This window comes from Phoenix dactylifera, chromosome 9 (genome assembly GCF_051530095.1).
Source record: "Phoenix dactylifera cultivar Ajwa chromosome 9, Ajwa_hap1_PhDact_Kaust_v1.1, whole genome shotgun sequence".
NCBI classification, from domain to species: Eukaryota; Viridiplantae; Streptophyta; class Magnoliopsida; order Arecales; family Arecaceae; genus Phoenix; species Phoenix dactylifera.
In genome coordinates this window covers 30,167,551-30,181,423 of record NC_143198.1, presented here as the reverse complement: position 1 = coordinate 30,181,423, position 13,873 = coordinate 30,167,551, and the positions used below count along the sequence as shown (strand labels likewise).

The following is a 13,873-nucleotide window of genomic DNA, read 5'->3' as shown; positions in this document are numbered from 1 at the left end:
TTTTTACCACGTCCATGCACATTAGAGGGGTATTACAAAAAAAAACTTCGGACTACATGCACGATCCTCATCCACAGTCAGTATTGAGTTTGATTCACAAGTACCTGTTGCTTTTATACTGATCTCAGTTCCAAATTAATCATTTGTCACATGAATTAAGCAAAGACCCCTGTCACCCTAATTTAATGCAGGTCAGATTCATTCCTCCCTCTCTAGAATTAATGCCTCCATGCCATCCATCGCTCCGTGATTTGTTTTTTTTTAATTTTTTTTGAATGCATCAGTACCAGAACTATATAATCATCCGTTTTAGCAGCAAACAAAAAAAAAATGGCTTCACTGAAAACAGTGAAAAGCTACCACTGTAGCAATTTTGTCTACTAAACGAATAATTATTCAAGCATAGATATATCTGCTTCAACGATGGAGCCAGCTTTAAGAGGGCTAGAATCGCGGGGACAGGAGCCACCATATGGAAAGCACGTAAAGGAAAGCACCAACTCGGATTATTTTTATGGAGAAGCTGAGCCTTGACCACTCCACATTGGCCGTCCCAATACTGAAGTTGGATCGTCGATCCGAGTTGTAAGGCTGTCGCTTGGCTGGGAGGGACTTCTCTAAGCTTATTTTACAAGTGCCATGATAGTGTTTGTTCTTTATATTCCAACATGAAAAATAATAGAACAGTGGTTGTACTAAACATTGAAAAAATGAACGAGAAAACAAGGTTAAATCACTAGTGATACATATGAGTAACCATGAGATGTTATGCCGGCCTGACTCCGATTAACTTTATGAAACACGGTAGCCCACCATAAAATAAGTCTTGTAATTAACATAACGATATCCAATTTTTCCATATTATGAAAGCCTTACATTGCTCGTAGCGTCGCCAGGCAACCTTCAATCAATGGGATGTATGATGAACAAGGGGAACATGGATATGGCTATCTTTCCAAGCTTTCTATAATCAGGTTGAAAAAAAAGAAGAAAAAAAGCATTAATCTTCTTCTCGGGACCTTGCCTGATCTATTTCTTGGCACATATAAATAACGATGGTAATTAGGTGGCATGTTTTTCTCGCTCAACATGCATTCATGTATATGGTTAAACTCTCAAATTGAAGCTGGCCTTATCATTTTAGTATTAACTCTAGCGCTCATGGTTTCCACTCGTTGTGAAAGTTTAACTGTACTTCTCATGACCATTTGAAGAAATTGCAACCATCGATATTTTCTCACACACTACATTGCACGTCCTTAATAAAAACATAGCCACTATATTTTCTTTTATACGCACAACCAAGTAGCCCACGACAATATTTTCTAAAGCCTGGCTCGTCCGAACAGAGTAGACTGACAACGTGGGTCAAGTCTTTGCTCACCTTCTGGAAATTGAATCTCACGCACCATCTTGGAAACACACAAACTCAAACTCTGGAAAGTGCTTACTTCTCATGCCTCCTTTCTCTATCTCTCTGCCCCTCTTCTATACATGACTCATTTAATTCGCAAAAAAAAAAATCACTAAATTATTTTTCCTGTAAGTTATATCTAGATATATGATATTTAAAAAAGTAATTTTTATATATTTAGTTGACCATAAAAAGATGACATATTTTAAAATAACTTATATTTTAGTTGAGCATCCACTTTTTTGGTAAAGTTACATAAAAGACATATTATGCTATTAATAAACGGAAAGACTTTATCTCATTCTACCTAAAATTTTAGGTATACTTTTGGGAAAAAAAAGTTATGCCAATTCCTAGCAGGTGGGAATTGGAGTTTCACTTGTTCCACATAGATTTTTCTTTTTTATGAGAATCTTATTTTTATGAAAAAACTTTTTTTTTTTTTTGCTTTTGAAAATTCCGACCAACCAAATATGGGGTATTCCTTCATTTTCTTGTTGACTCCACTTCTACTCTTTCTTTTCCATTGAACCAAATGAGTCTAAATGAATTCTCTGACATTGGAAATTGCCGCATCAAGTTCCAGACAAATTTCATAGATCTTAAAGTACTCCGAACTCTTTTCTTCATCCATGTGCAGTGATCTCAGAAGCAAAAAATGGACAATCGAATGGTGGATTCGCATGAAAAAAAAGGTACAATGAATTTTAGAACCTTTGTCCCTAGTTCAGACCGGCTGAGTGATGCTCCCAAACTCTCTCACTTGCTTTTAGAATTCCTATAATTTTGAAATAATGAATTTCATCAAAAAATAGTTTTCTTTGTTCGTAAATTTGAGAGTATCGAGAGATCTAAGCCATCGTTCACAAAATGGCCCACCACTCTGATAGCCTCTTCCAATTCTTAGCCATAGGAGAAATATACCATACATAAGTTAAGTGACATCGCAACTTCCCCTTAGTGCTGTAAGTTTAATATATCTCTCCTTTTTTATAAAGAAATTTGCATTTTCCACTCTAAGATTGCTAGCTAGATTTGTTCTAATATTTTAGGAGTTAATATTACTTCATTTAGCTAATGATGTATGGTTCTAAAAAGAAGGTGCTGAAAGAAAATCAAATTTCCTAGGTTTTTAATTTTAGTATCCGCCTCTTGCAAATTTAATTTCTATAACAAATAGCTTCTCTACTTTTTTATAGAAGAATATCACGACATTGATATTTGTATTTTTTTTCAGTTTCATTTTAATATTATCCCTTATCAATAATAAAATTTTCCTATTTTCTGGTGGAATAACCTTTGGATCTGTTCCTCTCTCTCTCTCTCTCTCTCATTCACTCGCACATACAACCTACACATTTTGAATGATCTGACCCGAGCCCAGCCATGAATGCAAGGCATGTTGCAAATTTCTCTCCCGTAACATATTTGATTCAAATGGATTAGGGCAAAAGTATATAAGCACCAGTTCTTAGCCTATCCGATGTGAGACTATTATTTTTCAACAGTTTAAGATTCAAACAATGTTTATTTTGAAAATTTTTTGTGCCTGCTTATAAAAACTCAAATAAAACTAAACAAACCTGATCAGCTTACATGAATGGCATAGATGATAATGATGATGATGATGATAATAATGCAGGTGAATTGCCGGACAAATCTCCTTTGGCAGTAGGCACACTCCTCGGCACTCCGGTGTACTGGAGTGGCCGACTGCCAAGGGAGTATTTGCCCTGTAATCCAACTGCACATTTGTGTGCTCTGCTGGCTCGATGGCCACACAGAAGGTGCATCACTCCTATTGGGTATTTATGGACCTCTACTGTGGGCACAGGCCATTTGCGCGTCCATTGCCCGCTGCAATGGGCAACGGCATATCCGGGCGGACATCCTTGATCTAGATTTCTTCTTCTTATCTTTTTTCCTTCTTCTCGTTTTCTTTGAGAAAAGAGAATATTGTCTCTGCAACAAACACTTGAGAGAATGACAGACGAAGAAACGTGAATGAGAAAAGTAGGGGATAAAATCTTCGACACATATAGGTCTAACCACGCAATTTTATTCTCAAATTTGTCGCGAGCTCAAAGGCATGCAGTGAGGGACCCATTTGACCTTCCAATGGAAGCATGCCACGTCGATCTAATCCTGCGAAAAGTCACTCGGTCCATGATTTGAGACTCTGGTGCATGCTCTGCTCTCGTGCCCTGTTAATGGAAGATTCCCACGCATGTTCTCTTCTTGTCATTTTAGATGAGCGTACGAGGGAAGGAAACTTGTTTGATTCATTTCCTGCGGAAGCTCGGCTTCGCCAATTACGTGCATGTATTTTATACCCGACAAGCGTCGGCACGTACATACTGAGGTCGTAAATACAAGAATAAACGACCATGACCAAAGGTTGTGAGTTGTGGACAAAGGTTATAAGACAAACACATGAACTCCTGCATTTTTGTTTTTCGTACTTGATGCATTTTACTCTTATATTGTCTCCTCGGCTCGCCAGAGTCTTATGTTTAAGGTTGGATATTTAAAGACAGTCATGGCTGTCTGATCCCCGAATATCAAATAACTATACAACAATACTATAACTGCAACTTCCACCATCGATCGCCTTACAATTTATTATCTAAGACACGTTAAAGAATCGAATGCTATTCCTAGAATTAAACCTCTCCTGTCAGAACTTGCGAGTACTTGGGTCCATATATGTGCTTCAGTTCTACGACACTGGAGAAATATCTCATAACAAAATTAAACCGGACTACAGAGTAGGAGAGTGAGCGATCTAGTTTTAGCCCTGACAAAAAGCTCATGAGACCTCGTCTATTAGCTTAGTTTTTGCATGTCGGCAGCCCTAGAAAGCCTGGATGGCCGAAGGCAGCAGGCTCATGCCTTCTCACGAGCATATCATGTGCTAAGTACAAGAAGCAACTAGAACTATAACGATGGCAAGCAAGAGCATGTCGGGAAGGGAATATCCAGGGGTATGTTCCTCACATGCTGAATTCTGATGCACAAAGTTAGGGTCATGGCTGTCAAAACGTGGACGGAAAGGTGATTCCTTTGTGCTCACAAGCTTGGGTCTACTTATAAAGTGTTCTTACGTACTGCTACGAGTCGACTCCATGGAGGATCGAGTATAAGAAATATAATTTGTTAAAATACATCTGAGATTTTGTTGGAGAATTTGGTTATGCCTACCTGATGATGACATGACCATGGATAAAACGTTATCTGGTCAGATGGAAGGTTGTAAATGAAATGGATGCTCGCATGCATGGCTAATGGCAGGCCATGTAGTTTGTTTGCTACACCAATTCCAGAATTTCACAGTGATGTATAATTACTCCATTTATTCCAGTAAAATTATTAGGACATTCCTTGACAAGTGGAGAATCTAATAATATTTCTGAAACTCTTTGACAATGATCACCTTCCGAGCATTTTTTTTTTTTTTTTAATTTATTGATCCCCACCTTGCTAGGAGTGTCAATGGGCTGGGTCAAACAAATAGGCGTAGGAACAAGTCTGGTCTGGGACCAAACAATGTCAAGCCCAAACGCAGACCAGCTCTGGTTCCTCGTCAGTTGGACCAGACTCAAAATTTAGCCTAATCCATTAATTGTTGTCAAATGCCCCTTGGTTAGACCATTAACCCTGGGGCCAACTAGCCCAAACACCTTAATGCCCCTGTAAATATATGGAGATACCTGAGCCTGAGCAAGAGGCATAAAACAAAGTAGACAGAAGAAAGTTGAAGAGGGAGGAAGCCCGTTGAAGACGGGAAAAAAGGTAACTGCTTTTGGAAGAGTTGGCAGAGAATTTTGGACCATCCCCCCAAAAAAAGAGTAAAGATAAAAGGCTCGAAGCAAGGGAAGCTCCTCGGAATAGTTCCAACTTCCAGGCATATGCTGAAGATATCCCGATTTATTTGTGGCTCGCACTCTCTATAAAAGCTTGTATCGCCGGTGATCTACATGGCGTCGAGCCTCGCTGAAGAAGATGAGCAGAGGCACATGTGAGGTCTATGAATAACAGGGTGATTCTCCTTTGGCACGAGTCCGAGGCATGGCGAAGATTGCCTGCTGCTGCTATTCTTGCCAAAGGAGAATTGCCCTGCCATTCGCCCACACACTATATCTAAGAGTGCGTGTAGCAGCGCCGACCAAGTAAGAATAGTTCATTTATTTGTTTGTTTACTTATTTCGTTATCTATATTGTATGTATGTATCCAAATTTATGCTTATGAAAGATAGAATGGAGTAAATAGGATGGAAGCCATTGAAAGTGGAGCTATTTTCCATCAAGCTTGTGGAATCTGTCTTTCCTTATCAAAATTTAACTAAAGTAAGATGATTTTGCTCTGAGCCAGAGGGACATTTTTTTCATATTTCTCTTCCTGTGGAAGGGCTGCAAGCAAATAACAAGGTGTTGCCTTGTGTCTCAACCTCGTCTCAAACTAACAAGACAAGATGATCCGTGCCACGACGGACCATGTCTTACGGGCCTGGGGGAGTCGGAAATGCAACTAAAGCTTTGCGCCCCTTCTCAACCAAGAGGAATTCTCGAGTATCCATTGCTATTTTGGCGGTCGAACCTGTGGCTAAGTTTTCATCCTATGTTTGCTCAAATTTTTAGGGCTGATGCTTGCGGAGTTGTGCATATTAGGCCTTCTTAATTTCTTCTATGGACAGAAACTCTTTGGTTACTTTTAGCTTCTGCTCTTCTTTGTACCCAAAAACACACAAAAAAAACAAAACTTAACAAGGTCTAGAGTCTAGACCATCATCCTAGACTAGGATCAGCAATGCGCTGGCCTAAGTCCAACAAGACCGTCCTACAATTAATTTTTGGAAGTGGTCTCGCTCTACTGTAATTAATGGGTTAAAAAGAAGCCGAGGGTAATTGCTTTTGACTGGATTTACATGACCCTCTATCCTGGCACAGGTAGATTTCTGAGTAGAAAAAGGGAAAAGAGATATGAATTTGACTCTTGCCCATGAATTTCACCCAGCTGCATTGATGCCATAAAGAAGTTATAGGTTCCAGCCATCTGCAAATTTTCAAGTGTCTGTGAGTTGAAATAAAGCTCAGAAGCTAGCATGCCTAAACTTGCTTCTTGCGTTCAAGACTAGTTATTTTCTTCCCCAGAAGATTGGATCCTAACTTAAAAAATTAATATTCTTGGCCCCGATTGCAAGGTTGATCCCACGACCTAAATATGATAAACACCTATTACAGGGTCAATCAATCAAGTTGGCCCAGTCCATTTACGTTGGGTCAAGATAACATCCACAGTGGTCTTATCCACAATCAACGGCGACAGCTTATGGTTGAATAAGCCCATGATGCACTGTCCTGTTTACACATGGGGCCACCCTAATAATGAGCTTTCGTGCATCACGCGAATGGCAGGTAATTAGGTATCGGACTTTTTAATAGAAAATTATTGAAGAATGAGAGACTCTTCAATCTTACGAAGTGAAACATATCTACAGATAAGCTAATAGTGCTGTAGACTAGCTGGCGTCATATGCTGTTAATCACGTAGGATTTACTTTGCAGACAGCTGTGATAGATATCCTTTCTTAATTATTAGATATTTTATTTTCAGATGTCCATGGATATATATAGTTATTCTAGATTGGTTTAATAAATCCGCCCCAGTTGGGGAAGATCCCAACTCATGTCGACATTTTGCATAGTAATAGGCATCCAAGTTCAAAAAGATTGCCCTATCTTGCAAGATATTGAAGCTATACAAGAAGGCTAAACAATTTTCGTCCTCTCTCCATCTTGAATTAACTGGCTTCCAGCGTGACATATGTTGACCTCCTGGATGCAAGCTATAGTTGATGGCGAATTCAGCATCACTTGATATTCCAATCAAGTTTGTAAGCTTCAATACGGGTGGTCCCTCCTTGATCATTTGGAATGACTATTAGACTAGGAATGAATAGTTAGGTAGCTAGCTTTCGTTTGGGAGTATTTGCTGTGATTTATGGAGCATGAAGTGCAAGTTAGCATCAGTTTCGAGCAACAGTATCGATCTAGCTGCACTCTACAGCCGTGCGAACTACTAACCTTCACTCTTTCTTGCCACCGAAGTCATTTAGGCAAAGAGTCCATCTACTAGCTTGTCTCGACCAACAACCCCATCTAGCTTCTAATGCCTACTGATATTTTTCATTGATGCCATCGGGCCGAGCACAAATCCTCTATCGTGCACGAAGATGAACAACCAGCAAACAAGATAATGTTATTTGTAATATCCTAGCTAACCATTGCCCATCCATACTATAACAATCTAAAATTTCATCCAAAAATACTAGTCGAAAGATATTATTTGGATTGCTTAATCCTGTCTAAATACCTAAGATGTATATAGTGAATAACCGATATGGAACTAAACACACACTCACACGGATCCTCACACACATGCACCACTCGGTTCACCAATCAACTATGGCATTCAAGATCTATAGCCCAACATTTTTGTCTCTTCAGCAAATGAAATGCAACATTTAAATCTTGGGAGTCGATTGTTTACATTGCTCTTGCATGATTTCTTCTAAAAAGACCGGCGGCACTCCGCAATTTGTATTTTTTTTTCAAAAAACAAAATCTTGACTCAATATAATATATTAACATCTACTGTCCTTTCAATTTTGGAAGCAAAAAAAAAAACAAGTTGATTTCCCTATTTTGGAGATAACCAGATCACGTGCTCTCTCACTGCATCTCAAGATACCTTCTCGTTTACTTCTAAAACACGTCTCTCTGCAACATATCCAGTGCTTTCAGCTTAGGTTTCAATTTAAATATACTTGAGACGTATCAACAATTTTACATGCACCAAAACCTTGTAGATTGAATGGATATCAGCATGCAGATCTCCTGATTTGGGTTCTTCGAGTCGCTTCATAATCTAGACCGAGCCGATCACTCGGATCTCCAAACGCCCAACGACAAACCACACATAGTCTCTAGTAAATCACGAGAGACGTATCAGAGGGGCTACGGAGATAGCCGTTGGGTGGGACTGGGTCGCCTCGTTCAATCAAAATGAAGGGCCGGACAAGGACGCCCGAATGGAGTCCATCCAAGGCGTCGCCCTCACCGTGACCAGCCATTGCATTAGTTTAACCAGCATGGGCCCCGGCTGAAGTCGATGGAACGCTAGTTTTCCTCCGTCGCGTGGCCTTGGCCAAGGAGTAAGTACTACCAAGAAAACTCCTCGCACGGCAGTACAAGGCCCCACCACAATGCCAATGCCTCCGCCACTTAAACTCAAGTCTCCTTGTCCCACTGGAGACAGCTATTCCTAATGGAAACAGCTATCGCTGCCGTTATCCCCGCCCGCATAACTCGGCAATCGACTTATAAAAATGGTGTCAAGGGAGGCCAGAGAACCTCCCGATTTTTATAAATGGAGGTGCCGCGTCGCTGTGAACAGGAAGGCATGTGGAAACTTCCACTCTTTGAATTAAGAAACAAGAGCTTTGACAAATTAAGAGAGAGAGATTAAAGAATTTTCTAATTGGCAATAAGTTAATAAGTGAGGCAGAATATATATATATAAGAATATAAAAACAAGAGAATGGAGTCATGCTGCCATGACTCTGTGCAACTTCTGTGTAACTTTTGTATAGGATAATTCGAATGATTGATTGGTCTGGCTTTAATTTCCTCGAAGCCGCGTGCTCTCTCTCTGTATGTAGACCCGCTTCTAGATCTCAATGGAGGCATGCAGTGGTAACTTGCAACACTAACGGTCGCCTTTATATCTCCATGCCCGGTACGGGCTACTGTTTTTTTGTTACCAGGCTATCAGTTACGCTGGGATACGAGCCTGGATCCATGGGGTCCTACTTGAACCTCGAAGTCAGATCCATGAATACCACCATCTAAGAATCTAGTACAACTCCACTCCCCGGTTAAAAGCAACTGATGGAATTGTTAATCCTCAACTCCAGCTTAGGGTATTACTCAGAGAAGGAGCTAGCACTTGCTGTAGCAATCTGAGAGAGACGGAGAGAATGAGAAGGTTACAATATATAGAGAGCATGTGCCGGATACCACCTTGTTTTTCCAATAAACTATGTTTTCTCTGCTAACAAATCCAAATGGGAAATGGGGAATGGATGGAGGAGGGGTCGCTCTCACATCTTTCAATAGTTTAGTTGAAACGTTTCCTCCCACATCCTTCTCTCCTTCCCTCAGCCCTCTGGACCCCTCGCGAGTGTCCAAAACCCCGTGTATAAAATTCACCCAAACGTCATTGTTTAATATATACAGTACTCCATGGATGGATGCGAACAATGACCATTAGAACAGCCACCATATAGCCCCCCCCTCAAAGCCGGCCTTGTGCAACCCTATTCCGCTATTCCTCTCTCTCGTTCTCCTCCCTCCCTCGTATAGGCTTTCCTTCTTTTGGTTGGTGCAGCTTTTTTCCTCTTTTTTCATATACGGAGGGACCAAGGGATAGCGATTAATCTCGGTCTCGCGGGGAACAACGACCATGGACGGCCGGTGCAGCGCCGAGTCACGTAATTCCGAGCCCGAGGAGGTTGGAATAGCGCCCGAGAATAACTCCCCGAGCCCGCCCGGCGACCCAAAAGCGGCCCGATCCCTCTCTTCCTCCCATAAGAGAAGGTGCGTCCGTCGTTCCGCCGGAACTCTTTTAGATTTTAATTTCCCTTCTATTTGGTTTAAATTATTTATTTGTGTTAATTTATATTTTTTTAAATAAATATCGACAGCAGCCGGCGGTCGGTCCAGAAACGAGTGGTGTCTGTGCCCATCTCCGGCGACAGCGGATCGCGGCCCAAAGGCGGCGCCGGCGGGGAGGGAGTTCCACCGACGGACTCCTGGGCCTGGAGGAAGTACGGCCAGAAGCCGATCAAGGGCTCCCCTTACCCGAGGTTAGTTCCATCCCCGCACTATCACGCGCCGGGATCTTGGCGCACGGTAGCCCAGTAGGCGTACTCTCTAATGCTATAAATTGGACGCAGGGGGTACTATAGGTGCAGCAGCTCCAAGGGTTGTCCGGCGAGGAAGCAGGTGGAAAGGAGCCGGGTGGACCCTGCCATGCTCGTCGTCACCTACTCCTTCGACCACAACCACCCCTGGCCCCTCCCCAAGAACCACCACCAGCACCCCAAGCCTCCTCAGCCGGCAGCGGAGCCTCCCGTCGAGGATCCGTCCCCGATCCGCCTGAGCCCGCCGGAATCGGCCGATCTGGACCAAAAGTTCTCTGATCTGATCGGAGAAGAGCCGTCCCTCATGATCCACGACGAGTTCCGGTGGTTCTCCAACCTAGGATCCCCGTCCTCCGCCTCGCCCCCGGCGGCCGCGGAGGATCTGCTTTATGGCTCGATCTTCGCCGGCACGGCGTTGGGGCTCCCGGAGGATTGCGGTGGCAAAGAGATAGCGGATGGCGAGGAGGATGGGATGTTCGCCGGGCTCGGGGAGCTGCCGGAGTGCGCGGTGGTGTTCCGGCGAGAGGGGTCGCGGCTGGCGCCGGCCTCGTGGTGCGGGAGTACCGGATGACGCGGCGGCGATCGAGCTGGGGGAGATTTGATGACGGCGTGGCGTGCGCCGTACGATTATGTTCTATTTTTTATCTCGATATTTTCACGTAATATATAGTTTCTTTTTTTATTTTCCGTTTCCTTCTCTTCTTTTCCTTACATGCATGGGAGGGTGCTTCGTGTGCTGCCATTGATGGGCGAATAGCTTTGACCAAGTCTGTCACGTGCCTCGACTTTTCCGCACGTAGGCCGAAAGCATTAAAACGCTAACGCCGACTTGAATTGTTACGTTGCTTCAGGAGGTAATTAGCTTTATTTCAATGAGTAAAATGCCATGTTCTCAGAGATCCTAATTATTTTTCGGGAACCAGCTAGGGCAAAAATGATGATGTCAGTAACTTTTGAGGAAATAAATGCATGTCGCTCCAATAATTCAAAGATCTCATCATCATACCTACCTATAAGAAACCATGCAAACATTCATTGGGGTTACTCTTCTATTATATTCCATGTATTATTGTCCTTGGCTCAAAATTACATAATATTTCAAAAATCCAAAAAAGAGAAAGATTAGAAACTTTAACATTTTGTCGATATTTTACATTCCTTGTTCATGATAATCATTTGCAACTTGCATAGAAATGATTAATGAAAAGCGTGCTAGCCCAGAGATTGAATCCATCAACAACAAAAAAATTATTGTACCACTCAAGCAATTTTGGAGCATAGAGAGTTAAAAGTAAATGCTCGTTATTGAATCAAATAAGCATTTACATAGTACCATGATGACTAAAAAGTGCATATATATAAATATATATATATATATATATATATATAGAGAGAGAGAGAGAGAGAGAGAGAGATTTTATCATATCATGAATTAAATAGTGTATGTTTTTTGAATTTGATGTATAAATTAGGTGCCTTCAAATTATATGATTTTTGGTATATAAGTAGTTCAGAAATATAAAATGATATCCAACAATGTACGATCCTCATCACTTATTTAAAAAAAAGTATAACCCATATAAAAGTATACAATACGCAATTTGAATCTGACCTATGATATATAATATATTGCAATATCCTAAACTAGTTCCCTTCTAGCTTTATTTTTTTTCTTTTTAAGACCCTTTCCAGGGTGTCAGAAATGCGGAAAAGCCTCTTGCACCCCCCCAGATTCAAGATTGCACATCATTTGAGCATCAAATCATTTTCTTGTTAAACTTCTTTTCTTTTATTTTGTTCGAGATTTCTAATAAGATAATTTTGCGGGGTGTGAGTTGCTTCATATAGCTCTCTAGCATTACATAAACACTATGTTCAGAGGATCCAACACAATTTTCCCCTTACTACCTGAAGAACCTTTAGCCAAAAGGGAAAGGTGAGCCTAGCAATGGCCAAGGGCCTTTCCAATTCATGAGAGATGGCATTGCTCCATTCTTTTCACCCCGTCCATCCACATAAGAGGGGTATAAAAACTTCAAACTACACGATCCACATCCACAGTCAGTATTGAGTTTGATCCACAAGTACCTGCTTCTTTTATACTGATCTCAGTTCCAAATTAATCATTTGTCACATGAATTAAGGATAGACCCTGTTGGGGGGGGGGGGGGGGGGGGGGGCTTGAATTTAGTCTAGAGCGGAAAGGTTCCGTGCCTTATAATGAGGAGGGCGAAGCCTTTTCCTCACGAGGGCCCTTTTGTGGGACAAAACCGTGAGGGCAATCCCCCCGTCAGCGCTGGACGCGCGGGCCGGAAACGTCTCCCTCCGTCAGCGCTGGACGCGCGGACCGGAGCGCCCAAAGCGGACAATACCTCGTGGGGGACGCGGTCTCTTTCTGCTCGGCTCGGTTGGGACTAAGGCTGTTGCCGGGGTGAAAATCCCGCAACAGACCTTCCCGCTGGGGGGGCTGTGTTGTGGGATGGGGTTCCCAGTTTAGTCCCACATCGAATAATCAGCGGAAAGGTCTGTGCCTTAAATGGGGGGTGCAAACACCTCTTCTCACCGAGGGCCCTTTTGTAGGACAAAACCGTGAGGGTAGGGGTAGTACCTCCGCGGACCCCCGCGCCGGCAGGGCTCGGGACTGTCATTGGGCCACGGCCCTGGGCGACCTCCCGCAGACCCGAAGCGGCAATCCCAGAGCGGACAATACCTCGGGGAGGACGCGGATGCTTTCCCTGCTCGTCCGGTGTGCGGGCTGGTGTCGGGGTTCCGACCCCGCAACAGATGGCGCTAGAGGAAGGGCCAGCCTCCTCTCTCCATTGACTACCCTCCAGGACTGTGGGGGCCCGTTGGGGTAAAACCTGGCCGGAACCTTCCCGCTGGGGGGGCTATGTTGTGGGGGGGGAGGGGGCCTTGAATTTAGTCCCACATCGGCTAGAGCGGAAAGGTTCCGTGCCTTATAATGAGGAGGGCGAAGCCTTTTCCTCACGAGGGCCCTTTTGTGGGACAAAACCGTGAAGGCAATCCCCCCGTCAGCGCTGGACGCGCGGGCCGGAAACGTCTCCCTCCGTCAGCGCTGGACGCGCGGACCGGAGCGCCCAAAGCGGACAATACCTCGTGGGGGACGCGGTCTCTTTCTGCTCGGCTCGGTTGGGACTAAGGCTGTTGCCGGGGTGAAAATCCCGCAACAGACCCCAATCACCCTAATTTAATGCAGGTTAGATTCATTCCTCCCTCTCTAGAATTAATGCATCCATGCCATCCATCGCACGTGAATAAGAAAGGTGCCACCACCAGCGTCATCGAAGGCTAGCTTCACTGAAAACAGTAAAAAGCTTCCACGGTAGCAATTATGTTTACTAAACGAATAATTATTCAAGCATACATATATCTGCTTCAATAATGGAGCCAACTTTAATGGAGCCACTATATTTTTTTTTGGTACATCAGAAGCTCGCACTAGTCTCATGTGAGC

At 43.1% G+C, this 13,873-nt stretch overlaps 1 protein-coding gene across 2 annotated transcripts; it reads left to right on the top strand.

Moving 5' to 3' along the window:
* The first annotated feature begins 9,768 nt into the window (after positions 1 to 9,768).
* Positions 9,769 to 11,080, top strand: LOC103708974 (putative WRKY transcription factor 65). 2 transcript variants are annotated; one of them, XM_008794105.5, is made up of 3 exons: positions 9,769 to 10,072; positions 10,180 to 10,341; positions 10,432 to 11,080. In XM_008794105.5, the coding sequence occupies exons 1-3, from the start codon at positions 9,939 to 9,941 to the stop codon at positions 10,967 to 10,969; spliced, it is 834 nt and encodes a 277-aa protein (XP_008792327.2). In that variant the 5' UTR covers positions 9,769 to 9,938; the 3' UTR covers positions 10,970 to 11,080. The 2 variants fall into 2 exon arrangements, with proteins under 2 accessions (XP_008792327.2, XP_008792328.2); XM_008794106.5 differs by having other exon boundaries at positions 9,797 to 10,072; positions 10,183 to 10,341.
* Positions 11,081 to 13,873: the final 2,793 nt, after the last annotated feature.

Bases quoted from the DNA above. Each gene is read 5' to 3' on its own strand.
- LOC103708974 (XM_008794105.5), top strand. From the start codon at position 9,939: ATGGACGGCCGGTGCAGCGCCGAGTCACGTAATTCCGAGCCCGAGGAG. The intron at 10,073-10,179 runs GTGCGTCCGTCG...AAATATCGACAG, and splicing joins TCTTCCTCCCATAAGAGAAG to CAGCCGGCGGTCGGTCCAGA. The intron at 10,342-10,431 runs GTTAGTTCCATC...AATTGGACGCAG, and splicing joins AAGGGCTCCCCTTACCCGAG to GGGGTACTATAGGTGCAGCA.